Source organism: Podarcis tiliguerta, assembly GCF_965153285.1.
Source record: "Podarcis tiliguerta genome assembly, chromosome: 3".
In the NCBI taxonomy this organism is placed as follows: domain Eukaryota; kingdom Metazoa; phylum Chordata; class Lepidosauria; order Squamata; family Lacertidae; genus Podarcis; species Podarcis tiliguerta.
In genome coordinates this window covers 82,797,689-82,816,710 of record NC_139536.1, presented here as the reverse complement: position 1 = coordinate 82,816,710, position 19,022 = coordinate 82,797,689, and the positions used below count along the sequence as shown (strand labels likewise).

At 40.7% G+C, this 19,022-nt stretch overlaps 2 protein-coding genes across 6 annotated transcripts in view; one reads left to right on the top strand and one right to left on the bottom strand.

Annotated features, from left to right (window-relative positions):
- Positions 1–14,831, top strand: part of SMAP1 (small ArfGAP 1) — a 64,825-nt gene extending 49,994 nt beyond the window's left edge. For all 3 annotated transcript variants that reach the window (XM_083431701.1, XM_083431700.1, XM_083431699.1), the window contains 4 exons: positions 4,901–5,031; positions 9,336–9,501; positions 11,074–11,408; positions 13,863–14,831. In XM_083431701.1, the coding sequence (XP_083287827.1) occupies positions 4,901–5,031; positions 9,336–9,501; positions 11,074–11,408; positions 13,863–14,000 (770 nt within the window). In that variant the 3' untranslated portion in view covers positions 14,001–14,831. The remainder of the gene's footprint in view (positions 1–4,900; positions 5,032–9,335; positions 9,502–11,073; positions 11,409–13,862) is intronic.
- B3GAT2 (beta-1,3-glucuronyltransferase 2) overlaps positions 14,705–19,022 on the bottom strand; it is a 45,346-nt gene continuing 41,028 nt past the window's right edge. For all 3 annotated transcript variants that reach the window (XM_083431783.1, XM_083431782.1, XM_083431784.1), the window contains exons 3-4: positions 15,416–15,564; positions 14,705–15,330 (exon numbers count right to left, since the gene is read on the bottom strand). In XM_083431783.1, coding sequence (XP_083287909.1) covers positions 15,244–15,330; positions 15,416–15,564 — 236 coding nt within the window. In that variant the 3' untranslated portion in view covers positions 14,705–15,243. The remainder of the gene's footprint in view (positions 15,331–15,415; positions 15,565–19,022) is intronic.

Genomic DNA, 19,022 nt, shown 5'->3' with positions numbered 1-19,022 from the left:
CCGGAATTCTGTTCGACTTCCGAAAACGTTAGAAAACCAAGCCGCAGCTTCCGATTGGCTGCAGGAATCAAAAGCACTTAATCGAAAGCCGCAGAAGCTGCGTCGAACGTTCAGCTTCCACAGAACATTTGCAAACTAGAACACTCACTTCTGGGGTTGTGGCGTTCGGGAGCCAAAACAGACGAGTACCAAGGTGTTCAACAACCAAGGTACGACTGTAGTTTGACTCAAGAATCCTGTTCCTCTAAAACACTTTCTGTAAATAAACTTCCGGTTGAACTAATAATATAACATGGTTAAATGGCTTCTGCAAACATACAAAGAAATCTTAATAAGTTTATATAATATAGCAGTTTTGGAGGAGAAGTTAGTATCTCAGAAATATGGCTCTTCAGTCCAAATCCAGTTGATCCAACAGCTTAGGCCCCATCTTTACTACACAATGGCAGCACTATCATACCACTTTAAACAGTCAAGCTTCCATCCAAGGAATCCTAAGAACTGTTGTTTGTTAAGGGGGCTGATTCCCCTCCCAGAGCTTCAGTTTGCAGTTGAGGATTGATCATGGCAGTTATGGAATTTAAACAGCTCCTAATCCCTTAGGGACGTGGGTGGCGCTGTGGGTAAAAGCCTCAGCGCCTAGGGCTTGCCAATCGAAAGGTCGGCGGTTCGAATCCCCGCGGCGGGGTGCGCTCCCGTTGTTCGGTCCCAGCGCCTGCCAACCTAGCAGTTCGAAAGCACTCCCGGGTGCAAGTAGATAAATAGGGACCGCTTACTAAGCGGGAAGGTAAACGGCGTTTCCGTGTGCGGCTCTGGCTCGCCAGAGCAGCGATGTCACGCTGGCCACGTGACCTGGAAGTGTCTCTGGACAGCGCTGGCCCCCGGCCTCTTGAGTGAGATGGGCGCACAACCCTAGAGTCTGTCAAGACTGGCCCGTACGGGCAGGGGTACCTTTACCTTTAATCCCTTAGCAGTTCAGGGAAGCAGTCCTCGCTTGTTGGTTAGGCTTTTCTGCCTTATTCTGAAGAGCAGCAACTTACTCCCCTTGTGCCTGTGCACAGCAAAGGCATCACTTACCTGTTACTGGTACTCTTTGCCATCCTTGCCTGTCTGCACTTCCTCTTCTGCTATGGATCATTACGAGAAGTGCATTCATGCATTACAAGTATAAAGGTACTCTAGAAGCTGCTGCATTGTTAGAATTTTGGCCTTGTTGCATCAGTATATAAATATCACCTCAGTGGCCGAAGAACTCCAGGGGAGTTCTGTTTTATTGCACGGGTGTAAATAGATGGACCATAAACCCCGGGTACAGGTAAATCACGTTCTCTTGAGTACTAACGGTCTTACATTCTAAGAGGATAGTTATAAATATAGCATGTTTATCAATGTGTTTCATAGTTAGGTGCTTTGCCAGATTGATTGTGGTTGTCTCCCTGTGCAGAACTACACACCTTGCCAACTGCTAAGTCATGCACCTCAGTGAACAGTGCATCTTGGTTATTTTCCAACTCAGCATCCTTTTTAAAATATAACTACAGACAAATAATTGTCATTTCATTTTATATGAATATATAAAAATAAGTGAAATGATAGATCTGTAGTGGTGACCCTCGGGGTCCCTTTCAACTCTACAATTCTATGATTCGAAGAATAGCAGACCTCGGTTTTCCAATTTGCAGATAACTCCCTTTCTTTTACTTTCTAAAAATGGCACACCTTATATTGTGAGATGTTTTGCAACGCTGCAGAATGTTTAAGTATTAGCTTTTCCATCATGTTGAAAGGTTGAATTTGCAAAAAGAAGCAAAACTCGTTTGCCATTTGATGCATCATTTACCAGTTAGATGTACTACACAAAAAACAAGAGATGAGTATGGATGGTTGCACATGTTGAAGTAACCATCACAGTGTATTAGCATTAAAATGGATAGTCCCAACCTTTCTGTGGGGGCATAAGTAAATTACTATGCTCTTTCACTTCAAATTTATCATAAGAATGATGGAAGATAAGGAAGATGCTTATTGAAAACAAGTGAAATATGTAACCTTATTAACCTTCAATTACAAGAAGAGCGGAAAGCAGTTCAATAGATATTAGAATATGACTGCTAATCAAATAAGCTAGCCAGCCATTTCAGAGGATGCCTATCATGCTTAGTGTCATTTACCCACCTCAGAAACAATACCTTGCCTGGAAGCTTTCTGGATAAGCAATATATCCCTTGAGATTTTTTGGTGCAGCTTATTCTCCTCTGCAATTCTGGGAATGCAGCATTAATAATAAAGAAGTTCTCTGGGCAGTTTACATAGACAGTAAAATACAGAAGACAATTTACAATAAAACCCTTTAAAACTGAATAATAAATTGCAAAGCCCAGGTTTTTGTTTTTTTTAAAAAACAGCTAAAATCAGCATAAAACACAGCAGCTAGAGCTGTATGTAGCAAGGGAGAGTTTGGTGCAAAAACCGAAGCAGCTGCTAGGTTATCTCCAATACCCTGTACTCGTAAGGTATAAGTAGGTTCAGGTATCTGTAGATGTGTCGTCCCTGACTTTGTCTCTTGAAACCTTTTTAGGTTCCCCCCCCTCAAACATCTGCCATTACTCATATTGTAGTGAACTGCAAGGTAAAGCCTAGATTACTTTCTCCCTGTAGTAAAATTAAGTGAGGAGCAAGTGGTAGATTGTGTATGTCTGTGTGTGTGACCAAGACACACTTGCTGGATTGAGATTTTGACTTCGTATGTAACTTCTGAACGGGCTTCTTGTCAGGTGTACATTTTATAAATTTATAGATTTGCAGCTGTTCAGCAAAAACATGTTTCCCGAATGGCTTACAGAAATTAAAATGGAAAGGGGAAAAAACCCTTCTACCCCTGTTTACTCATACTCATAGTTGCCCGAACTTGTTTTGAAAACCAGGTTTTGGTTTAGCTTTAATTTTGCCATCTTTAAGTTATTTTCCTAGCTAGAACTAGAAAAGGTTAGGAGTAAGATGAATAGGTATTCTTCTGTATTGTAATGACTATATAAAAATTCCTTGCATGATCTTACTATCTTATCTCTTTATCCTTAGCTTTGGCAACTCCAAAATATAAAGCATTCTGAGAAAGAAATGTGTTTTCATTAAGGATCACCAGTTAGAAATGGATGGCCAAAATGATGATGATGATGATTCTGCTCCAGAACATAAGAATTGGGAAACCAAAAATATATTCAAAGATTATTCTGGAGCTGGCTAGATGCTTGATTTCTGCCTTGAGTATCCCTTCGCTAAATATGATTAGCAGCACCTGTGGTCACTTCTTATGCCACTATTCACAGAATGTGACAAAAGGAAGCTGTCAGATCTTGTGCCAACCCAAAAGCTTTATTTTCCTCAGAGGAAGCATTGGGAAGGTAGCTTGTTAGTACTTGATAAAGAATTGCTGTTATTGTGGAGGCTATGCTTGAAATATAAAAAAATACCAGTGTTAAGGAAATTGTTGTGGTTTGTACAGCTGTGATACATTTACCTCCTCCCCTCAAATTCCATGTTATCAGTAGGTGTTAATCTTTATGGGTTAATAAGTATATAAATTGTGGCACATTTACAGTTGCTATGGGAACCAGAACTCTGATTGCCTGACTTCAGTGTAGAATCCCTAGTGTACAGTTGCAATAGTGCTTTTGCATTTACTTTCATAACAAGAGAAGAATGAAGTGAGCAAAAATACCCCGGTGACTGCTGAAATGTGCTGTTCATTTGCCACTGAAGGGCTTGTTCATTGAGAACGAAAATATATTATAAAGGCTTTACTCTATATATGTTAAAATACTTGACTCAAATCATGTGGAAATACAAAATAGGATGTGTATAGTATCCTTCTAGGCCACCTATCTAGAAACTGTAGACTTTGTCCTCCATTCTCCATTGTAGACTAGGCATCTGTTAAGCAGTATGTATTTGTGGTTCTTTGGGCACCCTGGATACTATTTTTGGACTTCAGAATAATGGTGTTAATAAAGAGCTGTACTATGTCATATTGCAGCTACACAAACTTAAAAATTAAGTGCACACACAATGGAAGATACTTTTATCGATTCAGATGGAGGGGAGGGAAGCCTTGATGGTAGGTCATAAACCTGAGTTAATCAAGAAAAATAGTTTCAGAATGTATCAGACAGTGCTGGTCTGATTTGAAGGAAGATGTTGATAATGTGAAGAAGTTTAAACTTTGTAGTTCTTTTCCCTTTTCAATAAGTATAGCCTTTCCTTTGAAGATACTGGGAATAATGTTGCAAGGAAGAAAGAGATCTTTCTTCCATTGTCGTTAATGAGAGGGAGGCGTGCAAGGAGGTTCTTTGGCTGTAAGAATAGCTAAGCAGTTGAACAATGGCTGAGAGAGACTGCAGGGTCTTTTATCTGTTGCAGCAATGTATTTGTTGGCTTGATTTATAAGCTATGAATCTTGACTCAAGAACTTACAACCTATGTATTTAGTAGTGATCTTTTCCAGACTTAAAATTTATATAGCCAATTATTGCAGTGCTTACGTCCAAAGGGTTTGGTTACTTATGAGAAGGATTTCTATTTTAAAAGTTACAGTGCTGGTAACCAACAGTGCTTTAGGCAGCTTGTAGAAATGTGTAATTCTGTTAAACCAGCTTAGATGCCATTAGGTTGGCCTCAGGCTGTGTTTTAATGCGTTCAAATTTTGCTAATTACGTTGGCATGTTGTAGCTTTTAAATTACGACGAGCTGGCAGAATACTAGAGGAGCCTGGATTCAGTGCTATGAATGCTTGGGTATTTCTACCAACACAGGATACCTTTAAGCAACGGCTTGCTTTGTACATACTTTGCAATTATCAAAAAATCGGTTTAACGTTTTTCCTTTTAAAACACTGTCATTTAAGATGGCCCTGCCGATTCCTCCGTTACAAATGGAAGCATCACAACTCCTGCTGCTGTATTGAATGATGACCTGGATATATTTGGCCCAATGATCTCTAACCCATTGCCAGCCACTTCTATACCTCCTGCTCAGGTAAGCAGCAAAATTTAGCATGCCTAGCCCTTTTTAAAATTTCTTGTTGATTGAGATGTTTACATTAGAAATGACAAGCCTGCCTAAAAATATAAAGATGACTTGTATCAGCTGTCCCGTTAAAATCACTTTCATCTTCTTACTAGAGAGATTGGCAGGCAGTGAAGCTTGCGTCGGTTATAGACACACAATTTATAAGCCCACGCCAGGTGTTAGCATAAGAAAGAAGTTCTTCACATTTGAAATAGCAGTGGGAAAAGAAACTGGCCATAGGAAAGCCGGTGTTATGTAGCCCCTCAATTTAAGAAGAGAGCTCAATTTTACTCGTGCATTCCATATTTTATTGCACTTCAGCAGCTGGCCTCATCAATAGCATGCTATTGATATGAGTACCAATACCTTGCATAATTTCTTTCCAAACATTATAGTATGAGGCATCTTGTAGCTCACTAAGTGCTATAATATCTCTGTGGAGAGGGAAGCTAATATTTAGTCTTAGGGTGGTTTTTTTAAAAAAAGGTTTAGATACATTTTCTAGATGTTCGGTCTGTCTGGGCTGTTCAACCATTACAGCTATCATTCATCTTTTATGTTTAAAGGTATTATGCTTCAGACTTCCATAGCTCTGGGATGAGCATCATTGATATAAATAACCAACCTTTCATGTTTATGAACATCCCTGGGGGATTTAACAAGGCTTTGCCTGGAGCACAATGCTGAGTGGAGTCCAGTGACCTGATTAGTAATATGCATAATAGTATAAAGGCACAATATATCATCTATTAAGACTTGGTGTTAACTCTCTCAGTAGCTTCTAGACTAGTGATAACTAGATGGTTTCAACAGAGTCTCACTGTTATGAGGCTCATTAAGGTTTAGTGGCACATTTTGGCAATGAAAATTCTTTCCCTTTAAAGTGTGCAGAGGCCTAGTTAGTCCAGCTGATCTCTTAATGGTTTTGTAGATTTATTGATCTATGACTCTAGCATGGTTCTAATCTGCATTTTTAATTGTTTGTGATTAGTGAACTGAAAAGTGGGAGTGGTCAGGTGTGCTGCCCATGTCTCCTTTTTGTTATTTGATTAAGGGTGTTTATTTTCCTTTTGTGATATTATTATCACATCTTTAGCCCACATTTCCTCCCAAGCATCTCATACATGGTTCTCACACTTCCTATTTTATTCTCACAAGAGCCTTGTGAAGTAGAGTTGAGTAGTTTGAGAGACAGTGGCTAGCCCAGAGTCACCCAGTGAGCTTCAAAGATGAGTGGGGATTTGAACCCAGGCCCTAGTCCAGGGGTGCCCAAACTTTTTTCAAAGAGGGCCAGATTTGATGAAGTGAACATATACTGCCAAGGGTGCCGGATTAAATTGACTGGCAGGCCAGATTAGGTCCCTAAAACAGACTTTGGACATCCCTGCCCTAGTCCAACACACTAACCATGCATCACTGTTCTGTCTTCTTGATGTTGTCTCATTAAAAACTGAAAGCTCTTCAGGGTAACAGCTTAATTCCTTTTTCCGTGATATTCAATGGTCTTCCTGTTCACTGCTTGCTCTTTCTTATGCTAACTCATTTTGTGCATGTAATGCTTTCTGTTACTGTGCTCTGAGGCTTAAGCTCCTTACCTTATCTTTACAAAGAACAGAACAAAACAAAACACTTTGAGTGGAATTCAGCAAAGTACTAAGATTTTTCTATCAGGCGAGGAGAAATGCTCTTGCTGATGGAACTACCTCCCCTCTCCTTGCCCTAGACACTGAGGTTTCTCCTGACCCTCCAAAGTTGAATTTAGGGAGGCAGGGCAAAGGGGGGGGGAGCCCCATTGCATTAACAGAAGTCCTTCCGCTAGCAGAACAAGTTAGTTAAATCCAGCCCCATGACATTTTTTTAAAGTAATTTTTCCATCAACTACTTTCCATTTTTAGGAAGGTGAAGTGCTATCTAAGTGATATATGACCTTGGCTTGTTCTCTTCTCCTTTTCTGTTCTTCCTGTGCCCCATTCTCTTGCAGATGGGTAGATTGCAGCCCTTCAAGCATGGACTTCTCTTTCTCCTTTTGTTGTGTAGTGCTCAGGTTATTTTAGATACTCTTACATATGACAAGTGAAAAATTTGAACTTGTTCCAGTACTAGAGCAGACTCTTGTGACACATGAAAGGTTAACAACTTTTATTATGGCATAAACTTTTGTGGACTGTAGACTGCTTCCTCAAATATTAATATATATATCAGATGGCTTGAAGGTGTGAAACCACTTCAGACAAGAGCACTTTTGTATATTTTGAATCACTGCACAATCATAATTTTTCAGTTGTGAGTGGTGAGACTTTAGAAATTTGCCTGGAGAGAGCTTTCCAGCAGTAGGAGTTTTTCAGTTACATTATACTACTCCTGAGTCCACCCATAGCAATAGTCTTTTCCCCTTCCAATGAAACTGGATATGAATAGCTCTTTTCTGTATGAGGGCCCAAATTGGGTAGAGGGTGAGCATTCATCCCACCACCTGTTTACCCATGCATGCCACCCATGGCTGTTGTTCCAACCTCTCTATGTGCTGAGCCCCAGGGAGAAAGCATTTTGGAACTCCCTCCCCTCTGTGATATGGTGGGCACCTACTTTTTTTAAAAAAAGTGGTAGTTGCCAGCTGATGACCTTGTTATTCGTCCAAACATTTATTGGAATCTGATCCCAGTATTGAATTTTTAGTTGGCTGGTTCTGACCTGCATACCTTGATTTTAGCAAGTGTATTGTGAATTTGGAACTTATTTAAGCTACAGCTCTGAAATCACTGTACAATGAAAAGTCAGTAAGAAATGTTCAAAATTAAATAGATAAATGAGCAAAGTAGCATACACGATTTCCCCACAGGCTTGGGATAGCAGCTGGGCCAACATCACCAGGAGATTTGAACCTGGGTCTCCTGGGTCCTAGGTTGACACATTAACCACACTACCTCCTGTTTCTGGTTGATTAGTTACTTACATTTCTTTTCAGAGGTGCCATTCTTACAGACATACTAAGATTTATGGAAGAGATGCTTTTCTTCATGCTTCACTGAGGTCATAAAAAATGTGAGAATTTCTAGTTTCTAAAGGTGCAGTTCTTCCTTACAAAGACTACTGAACCATTCAAGCTGTGACCTTTATGCACTGTGCGGAACACGGGGCAATACAAAATTTATCCTTTTGTGGTTCTGCTTTTAAAACACAGTTGAAGCCTTTAAGAATCTGAGCTTCACAAACCACTTGAGATCTTTTTCAAAAATCTTGTTCTTACGCAGTGACCCTAAAATTAAAACTGGCAGCTTCCAAAACTTACCTTATGCAGTTCTCGTAACCTTGCCTTGAATTAGTTGAAAGTAATAGATCTATGACATCAGTTCTGCTCAGTATTTCTTATCATACGAAATTGCTTCATCTGATCACTACTTTCTTTAGTTTACTTGAGAAAAATTATAAGCAAACCAAAATGAAGTTGATCTGAAGGTGTTTTCTCCTGGAAAAGTGTTTGCATGTAATGCAGCCAAACGAATACCGTACTTGTAGTTTGTACAATGTTACATGGAGGCAAGTAAGAAGGAGAATAAACCCACCAAGGATCTGGGACTAGAATAGAGATGATGAACAGTTGTAATGGGTGTATGTGTGCATCACAAGTAGAACAAATTCTGCAAGAGACAATCTTTGTGCAATTTCTTTGTAAGCTTTTTATTTAAAAACAGATGGACAGATAATGAACTCTTCATAGTGTGTGTATGTTTATGTTGGCATATTTGCTACGTATACAGTGGTGCTGCACTGCATAAACTATGAAACAGAAGCTTGTGTGCGCATCTTCAAACAACTGTGTGTACACATCTGATGATCCTGGGCCAGTCAAGGTTCCCAGATGTGCATATATACATGTGGAAGACATAAATTTTACATGCTAGCCGTAGGTAATAAATTTGCTGTATAAAAACGTGTAGCTGTTGTACTTTTGTAAACCTCTGGATTATTTGTCATAATATATGTCATTGTAACTTGCACAAAGGAAACATTGGTAAATAGTATTGTGTTATACATATGCAAGCATTTGTTTGTTAGTGGTTTTTTGTTGTTGTTGTTGTTGTTGTTGTTTTTTTCAACGTTAGGACATTTTCCCTCACGGTACTTACAAATTTTAGGGATGCTTGTAATTGGAAAGTTTGGTTACTAATACAATAACTAAATCTTTGCATTCTGTTTGAAAACACATGGCCCTTTAGCTAATGTATTTGGTGATAATGGTTTTCAGTAATCTCATTTGACTTTCTTCCCAGACTGCTTCCACTAACACTGCAGCTGCCACCTTATCTGCTGCATCTGGAGATCTTGATCTGTTCACTGAACAAACAAAATCAGAAGAGTCAGCAAAGAAACTGCTCTCCAAAGACTCCATCCTGTCATTGTATGGCGCAGGTACTATTCCGCAGCAAAATGCTCCAGGTAATTGGTTTTCAAATTTATTTCTAAATGTCTTAATTAAAAGTTGTGCCTAGAACACATGGTTGGGGCTCTTGCTCTCTCTCCCTGCGGCAAAAAGTGTGTATTAGTGATAAGTGGGATTTATTTTTCCCTTTTTATCATTAAAAAACTAACATCAAGCAGCAGGCCTAAAGAAGGAAATTATTCAAAACTGAGCATTGTAATTTGAAGGCTACAGCTATTCACAGAAAAGGTTAGGAGTCAATTTGGAGAAGAGGAGGCTTCTATTCAGAGGAGGGATCTTCTTGGTGCTGTTCTTCTCGCTGCTTCCTTTGTACTTCTTTGCCCCTGAGTAGCTACGCCTCATGATCTTCAGTATGCTCACAATCATTAATGGTTTTATCAGGGTTACTATTATTGTTATTACTGTTATAGAAACATATCTGCCAGAGCTGGTCTCTGCTATTGAAAAGGCTCTGGGGCTGCATTCCAGGAAGCTTTGACTGCAATTTAAGGTCTCCTTCCCTGAAATGAGTTGGAAACGGGGAGGGGGGAGGGATGAGTATAAGAAGTAAATAGCTTGAGTGGAAAGTAAAAGACTGTGGAGGGGTGTGTAAAGTTGGATTTGAGGGCAAAAATAAGAAGGAAAGGTGGAAGAGAAAATGACCCTCTAAACCCAGAGGTGGGGAACTTGATCTGGCCAGAGGGCCAAATTCTTATCCCCCCTTACCCTTGTGGACAGAGCCACCCTCCTGTCCAAGTGATCAGCAGGCTTGGTCACCACCTATCTGTTGATGGGCAGTGACTTCACGCCTGCTTTCTGCACAAGTCAGCCTGCAGACTGGAGTTTCCCCACTCCTACTGTAATCCTAAACCAGAAACCATAACAAATCCCATAATCCACTTTAGGCTCTTTCCCATGTCTCAGGAGAGTGGCAGTCATCAGATTCTGCCATTGCCCAGTTCTTGGTTTCTCTTTAGGAGCTGCTGTTCATGCGGTAAAGCCACGCAGGTGGAGCGGGAGCAAAGGAGTAGCTTGCCAGTGCCTTGCCTCTGCAGGTAGCCCAGAGTGTTGCGGGGTGAGGGAGCTATCCTAGCTTGTAAGGGAACAGAGAAGGAGCAAAAGGTGGCAGCAGCTTCAGAGAAAGCCTGCTTCCTATCTCCTTCAGCGACACAGCCACAAGATCACCAGGCCTAACTTTAGGTACTACTGACAACTAGGTGCTTGGATTTTTGCACCCATGCTTCTTGTTATAAACCCCAGCCACCTTAAATGTCTGACTGTGGGTTTGTCTTTAAATAGATTCCTTGCCAACATTCATTGAGCCACATGTAGATCTTAACACTATTTGTACACTGTCTTGAAGGGATAATTGAGCCCTCAAAGGTAGTCTACAAATCAGGAAATGAAATTAAGAATGATTTAAGTAAAGCAGCTACTTCCCACTCCTCTAGATATCAGTTTTGTTTTTTGCCTGATGTAACGGAAGTTTGGTTGGCAAATTTAGCAAAAGCAGGTTTTGTTTTTAGAACTTAAAACTTTGCTGACATAATGGAATTTACTCCTTTCCTCTTCCATGTTGCCTAATACAGGTGTATTCATGGGACCACAACCTATTCCCTTTACTGCACAACCACCAGCTCATTTTCAAGGTTTTCCAGCCATGGGAGTGCCTGTACCTGTATCTGTACCTGCAGCCCCTGCAATGATGGGAACCATGATGGGGCAATCGGTGCCTGTCATAGGACAGAACACAGGCATGATGGTGGGCATGGGAATACCTAATGGTTTTTCTGTCACTACACAAACTGCTGGTTTGGGACTTCCTCAAAACGTTGGACCACAAGGACCAATGGTGGGGCCTGTAGCCCCACCACAGAACTATGGTATACAGCAAAATCAGCAAGCCCAGTGGAACCTTTCTCAGGTGAGAATGAATATACATTTTTCTCCTCATGGGGAGAGGGTGCTACAGAGAGGAGCAACTTCTTAGGATTAAAACCTGGTTATGCATATAATGTCAATAGAATTTATAATAATAATAATAGTAGTAAAACCAGTTATTGCTAGGGAGCTATTGCTGCAGTTAGGAGGAATTAATTACACCAGCAGAACTGTAAATCCTGCCATATTGTATTTGTGTTCAAGATTGCTTTTTGGCGATATTATCCACTTTAAACAATTTGTTAGATGGGTGCTAGTACAAGAATGGCTTGGTAATTTGGTGCATTACTCCTTAATTCAGAATACTAGACACTAGACAACTTTGTGTATTTTGTTCAGCAAAACCATGGGTGTGCTGTGGCTTAGCAGGATGGTGCCAATATATACAGGCTCCCAGGGAGCAGCTCTTGGCTGCTTTGCTCTTGGCTCCACCCTGCTGTTTTTTATTCCTGTTGGATAGCAGAGCTATCCAAGCTGTAGCTTAGCGCAGGGTGGGGAAATTCCGTGGCCCAACAGGCTAAATCTTTATAACCCAGCAGGCCAACTTTGGCAGGTGGGAAGTCTCCCTACCTGTCAACATTCAAAAGGTGTTTCCCAGCCAGGTGGTGGTTGGGAAATTTGGAAGTACTGCACAAAGTGCTTTTGCAAGCCCTATGCTTAGCATTTGAGAAGCACAACTCTTTCCCAATGCCCTGAAAGCTGCAGGCATAGCAGGTCATCCAGCCCCCTGGCTTAGTGCATCATTTGAACCTGCTCTTGTGGTTAGTCTCTACCCTCCCTAACCATGAGCTGTAGCCAAGGTTTCACTTGCATGTATGAATGAGCCCATTGTGTCACTGTACTTTGTGTGTATGTATGGTACAATATATTAGCTAACATTTTAAAAGTACTGTTCTTTCTAAATATCCTATCAATGATGTAGTATAACCATCTAACCTTTATTCAGGTGTTGGAAATCCTGGGGAAATAAACATGCAGTGAGGAAGGGTGACTAGCTGTCCCCACCTCAGTCTCTTGTCAACTTCCAACTTGAAAAAAGCAATTGTCGGGGAGAGGGGGCTTTTGTAATTGTGGGTCAGAGCTTCCACAGATGCAAAAGGCTTCCCACTGAAGACAGTAGCCTTCACAAGGTGGAAGAGGGCCAGACAGGGTGGAGCCGTTTCCGGATGCTACTAATCTCTAAAATTGGAATGTAGATTTGTTGTGAGAATGGTGTGAGAGCAGCTTCTACACTCGTAACAGCAGGAAGAAATTCTTTGGGTAAGGTTGTTTTTCATGCCCATTGCTGCTGTCAGCATGGAAAGTTGCCCTGCTAAACTATCCAACCACATGACTGCTTTTTGTTTTACTGGACTAACAATCCATCGGGTCAAATAGAAGCAGCTTTCACACCACTCTGGAAACCACTGCATTGACCTTTATTCTCCTTGATAAGACTTCTTTGTAGAAAATGCACCCTTTAAAATTCTCTACAGCACTATATCTACTGATTCGCAAATATGCTTCATGTATATTATCTAAAAGTCGGAAACGGTATACAATTTATTTATTTGCCATATCTCTACATTACCGTTTATCCACCAGGCTACCTGGGTGGTTTACAGTATTCATGTTAAAACAGCAATAAGACCAGTCATAGGACAGCGATAAAATAAAACTAAACGTACTGTTGAAAAGGACATACCGTATTTTTCGCCCTATAGGACGCACTTTTTCCCCTCCAAAAATGAAGGGGAAATCTGGGTGCGTCCTATGGGGCGAATGCAGGCTTTCGCTGAAGTGTGGAGAGCGAGAGGGGTCGGTGCGCACCAACCCCTCTCGTTCTCCAGGCTTCAGGAAGACATCCGCAGCCCAGGCAGCCCTGCGGGAGGTTCCGCAGGGATGTCTAGGCTGCGGATAGCAGCCTGCTTCCTGGAGCGTCGGGCGTCCTGAAAGCAGAGCGCCCGGCGCTTCGGGAACACATCCGCAGCGTCGGGAGCCCTCCAGGAGTTTCCCGCAGGGCTCCCCACGCTGCGGATAGCAGCCTGCCGCCCGGCGGGCGGGGCGCCCTGAAGCAGAGCGCCCCTCGCGCCGGGCAGACATCTGCCAGCCCCACAAGCTCGGGGGACAGCAGGGAGGCGCAGCGCCGCCACCCCGCTGTTCCTCGACCTGGTTAGGTTTCCCCGACCTGCTTTTGGGGGGGAAATAAAGGGAAAAAAAATTTCCTTTATTTCCCCCCCAAAAAACTAGCTGCGTCCTATGGGACGAAAAATACGGTATTGAAAGATACCTGTTTATGTAACAGAGGTGCAGCTATACAAATGACCCTCCCTGAGACAAGGTGGTGTCTGCGTTTTCAAATAAAGCTTGAGTCTGAACTTTCAGCATGAAATTTGAGCAAGACAAACAGTATCTGAACCCCTGTATACTAACTTAGAACCATGTTTGCATTTCACAGATGAATCAGCAAATGGCTGGAATGAATCTGTCTAGTTCCAGCAATGTGATGGGCTTTGCTGGCCAGCCCCCAAATACAGTGGCAGGATGGACTGGAACTTCCTCAGGCCAGACTCTCAGCACACAACTCTGGAAATGAACACTGCAATAGAAGTTTCATCTAGATCAGAGACTTGACATTCCATGCTCAAATACATCTAGTTTTCTTGGTCTGCCCACATACATTGCCCACCCTCACCCCCTTCAATCTCACAGTTCTTCATATTAAGACATAATCTTAACCAACCGTGTTGTGGTCTGTATTGACTTAAATTTTGATGTAGTGAAAAGCAGGTTGGGAACACCTCTCATCAGCAGCTTTTTCATTCCACAGTACATTTGATTTCATGAATGATACATTTTCAAAAGAGCTTCGTGACCAACTACATACTCAAATTATTTTATCAGTTCTAGAACCAATGTTTGCATATAAGGGAAATAGATATCATGTAAGTACTATCTCTAATATGTAAACCCCACCCCACAAATTGCCCAGTAATCCTGTAGAAGGTACTGTATGAACAAATGTTAAATCATATAAATAAGTGTACATGTATCACTGAAACTTTTTTCCTTGTGTAAAATTGATTTTGTCCCATTATTCATGCCACTGTGATATTTTACTGCGACGTGCTGAACAGATAAGATGGTTAGTGAAAGAGAGATAAACCTGGATGTCACTGTCGCCTCATCAGTTTTCTTAAGAGTTGCCTGTGACAAAATGAGTAAATTTGGCTTAAAACGTATGTACAGAGGGCTAATCTAAAGTATATTGCACAGCATATATACAGGGTAACTCACTCCTCAATTGTACATTTACTTTTATTTTCTACAGCTGTATCCAGGTTTATGCCAGTAACTGTGTTTACATTTTATGGTGCCTCGTATCAATAAGCTGTTGCTTCCCTCTATTAAAGAAATCCATAAACAACATGTGATTTTTTTTCATTCTATAAAGACCTCTTTTATCTACTGTTCTTCAAAAGCAAAGCTGTTTAATTCAGGAACAATAAACTTTGAACATAATAATCTGGAAGCTGCTATTTATAAATGAATTGGAAATTTTGCATTTGTTTAGATCAGTCACTCTTTTAGTGTTCCGCTGCATTTCATTGAACGTCTTGTGTAAGAACAATCTAAGATCTGGATAAAGTACTAAAACAGATTTAAAAAAAAAATCCAAACACATGCAAAACAAGTGAAGACAAATCACAGCCATCTGATGAGTCTTAACTGATACCGGTAAAGTAAGTTGTTGCACAAAAGCAAACTGCTGTTTGAATGTTTAGCTGTTTCAAGGATGCAACCATTAATTTTGTTATGTCCCATTTTATGCTTACGTATCATACTTCAATTTTGACACTGTCCAGGTGATACTTTGGCTCATTAGATAGATTTACCTTTTCAGTTCTCGTGTGCCATACAAGAACCTGAAAAAAAGTTCAGGATCAACAATTAGTTCTGGATAATCCCCTTATAGGACAGGTTCCTGTATTAAAACAGCAAAACTAATACCTTTGTGCAGTTGTTGGCTTTTGGTTCCAGCTCTTCCACTGTGGTGATCTGTCTGAGAAAATCAGATTCCTGCATTCCTGGTTGGGATCCATGGCGTCTGAATATCGCTTTAGGGTTGGATAAGATCACCTGAAGGCTCACAGCAAACCCTTCATAAATCAAGATATTGTTAAATCATTAAAACCAAAGTTATAAACATTTCATACCTCTTTCATTTACCTTTAAAAAATATTTTTTCCCTTTTTCTTCTTGCTAACCTGTATTTTGTAAACAACCTAAGGGTGTTACACCGCATCATGTGGCAGGATATAATTTCACTCCTGTGGTCGCATCACAATTTATGCAGCATATATCTCAGGCTATAAGCTGCTTTTTCTCATTTGGAAAAGTAGCTCTGCTTCTCTGTATCTGTTTATACTTTTTCTCTGAATGTGAACAGTGACCTTTAATGCAAGTTATTGGAATTTACAAGTGATGAAAAGCCTGCCTGGTGTGAAAAACGAGATTTAAAAGCAACAGACAGCACATTTGTAACGAGTTGAAAATTAAATTCTGAAGTGAATGTAGTTGTTAACGAGAAGGCAAAATAAAATTGGCTTAGTGAATTTCACATGCAAATTAGTATGTCATTGATACTACCAGCAGTGATATCCATTCATGATGAGTGTAACACCTATACTTAATGCAGCCATAATCACCATTTTTAAAAAATGATCTGAAGAGAAAGTGGTAGAAAAACAAATCCTTTCGCAGTACACTATTTAGCGAACCCTTACTGTGGAGGTGTGGATGTCAATAATTTCTAGCATATAGCAAGACTTCCTAAAACTAGAATACTTGCTGCTGCTTGTATCATTCATTTCTCTCATATATATGAAATTAGGCCAGTTGTCACAATTGAGCCCACTGAATGCAGAAACTGGGTGATTCAATTTTCAGTTTAGCTTTTAATTTGTGATACGAAATGGCTATTGCATACGTCTAAATATACTAGTAGGCCTCCTGTGCACTCAGCAATTGGTTTAAACAGGGAAGCATGGTAATGTACTACCCTTCAGACATTTTCTCCCTATTCCCTCCTCAGAGTACCAAAAATTTGTCAAGAGACTTTAACTGCTACTTAGGATCTTAGGAAGTCGTAAAGGCAGCTAGTGTGCCTTCCTGATTCTTTTGTACACGTGCAGTTCTCATTTTAAGGGGTTAGCCCAGAAGTGCTCTTCCAGAAGTCGAAGATCTTTCCATGTTTGAAAGGGCTTCTTCCGGCAGCAAAAAAAGAGATCCTTGCACAAGAAAAAGATTCATGAGGGTTTTGCAAATCTGTTGTACAACAAGACGCTTGCCAACATTTTTTTCTGTAAGTTCAATTTGGAATCCACTGCTTTCGTTTAAAGAAGTATTTGAGCTACATCATTCTACGGTGCACAATCAGGATTGGGACAAAAGGCCTTTAGCGGCATTTTTACCTGAGGCAGGACTTTACAACCTTCTACAGCTCAGCTGTGGGATGCAGGAAGCAACTGCCAAGCAAAGAGTATGTTCAGAGGCTGTTTTCCTTTGCCCCTCTCCTGCATATCTGAAAGTAAGGATTTGGGGAGGGGACCTATCTTCCGCAAAAGCCCTGAGATTTGAATGCCAGGTGCCCCATTGTCTAAAAGGTATTCTGGAACCAAATCAGTTAACTTGCTTAACTCTGTCCTAAAGATTTTGAATCAAGCAGTTAGGAATTCAGACCCAAAAATGCAGGGGTAAGGAAGCTGTGGCCCTACATATATTGTTAAGATTCCCATCACCTCAGCCCATCAGGAATGATGGGAGTTGTAGTCCAACAACATCAGTAGGGCCATAACGTCCTCACTACTGCAGTGAAGAGTAATGTTTTCCATTAGGCCCCCAACAGTGTTCAACTGCCTGTATGATGTATTGGATGGTCTCTTAATAAAACTCTGCAGTGCTGAAAGAAGCACATTTGTGGTTGCTTAATGACCAGGTTTGGTAGCAGAGCCTTTGCAATGCATATTAATAAAACACTTATTTTAACTATACTTCAAAATAACAAGCTGCAGTGAGTAGACTACAGCACTTTGCAATTTTTGTTAGGAGATATAATTCACTCAGCTCAAAGCCAATATATTTTGGAAGATTACATATGTAGGATGCTGCCACAAATACATACTCTGCAAGCTGTTTTAGACTTCCAGACATTTTACCGTGCGGTAAACATTCCCCAGGATTAATATTTTCTAATCAACTGAATATAAAGTTATCATTCTGTAAAAGCTTCTTAAGGAAGGACAGCTGTGATAACAGAGGTGGTGAGAGAAAGCAACTAAGGCTGTCTGCTATTAAGACAAATATCATTTAATACCAGAGTAAGGAAAGACAACTGTTAACTGACCCTAGAACAGACATGTCCATGGTGGATCAGGAAAGGCTTAAAGAGAAATTAGTATAGCTTCCTGGTATAGGAGAAGTGGGCTGAAGTGGAATGGAGATGGGGGAAAGGGGAAACTAATTTTAGGGGCAGCATTTATAATATTCTCTTGCATCCATCTGATAAATCTTCAAAGTAATGCAGGCCTTATTCTGATCGAGTCAGAGGATGCTGCTCAACCTGTTACAATGGGTTACAGCTAAGGTCCAGAGAGGCCAATATTCTTGTGTCTAGCTGAGATCTTAATTTAGATAAAGTAGATGTAATACTGTACTAAATGTCCACATAATGGCAGTTGGCGGGAAATCCACGTTATAACTCAAGCTGTGAGTTGCCACACACCTAATGCACACACACTTCCCTCTTTAGCTACCAAGTCCATTTATTCCTTACTCTCATGGAGATTAAATTACTAGTGACATTCTGAATACAGACAAAGTCACTGTCCCTTTTCCCAGCACACAAGTGGGTGGATCAAAGTCCCAACAAAACATCTTTGGGATGCCATCAAATCCAGTTTAGTATAACAGATGAGAATTAGTAATTAGGGCTGAGCAGAACAAGGCAATATTCCAGAGGGCAAGTAACTCTGGTTTAAGCTTATATCATTGGAGCCTACAGATCAGTTTCCTAATCGGTGTTGCCTGCAGAATCAAGCAAGAGTCAAACTCCTGCCTTATAGATAGGGGGAGCAGCTATAAACCTTTAAAGTTGTTGCCAAAGGATTCTGCCCAATAGGGTGCCAAAATGCCTAAAGCCATCCATGAGATTGTACAAGACCTCCCAACCATCTTTCCCCTACACTCTTGGTATGGGCAGTCAGGCACGGAACCATTTGAAGGCTAGTATTTCTTTTTTTTTGCAAGGCCACTGTAAAAGTTTCTCCATTTGGCATTAAGTTTCTTTGAATTCCAGCTATATTCTTCTTTTAAAAGCTGCATCCCTTTTCAAAGGAAAACAATTTGCATACTGGATTAGGCCAACTGCCTATCAAAAAAGGGAGGAAAGGGTGGATTTTTTTTAATAGTTGTTGCAAATTCTCAGTATGGTCAAGTAAAATTCTCAAATGGTCAGTAAAAATTTTCCAGTCAGAGCATCTTCCCTATGGATCAAATTATAGAGTTAAGTAATCTACTAGTGATCATGGCTTGGATCCAAAGTTCACAGTTTGTGCTT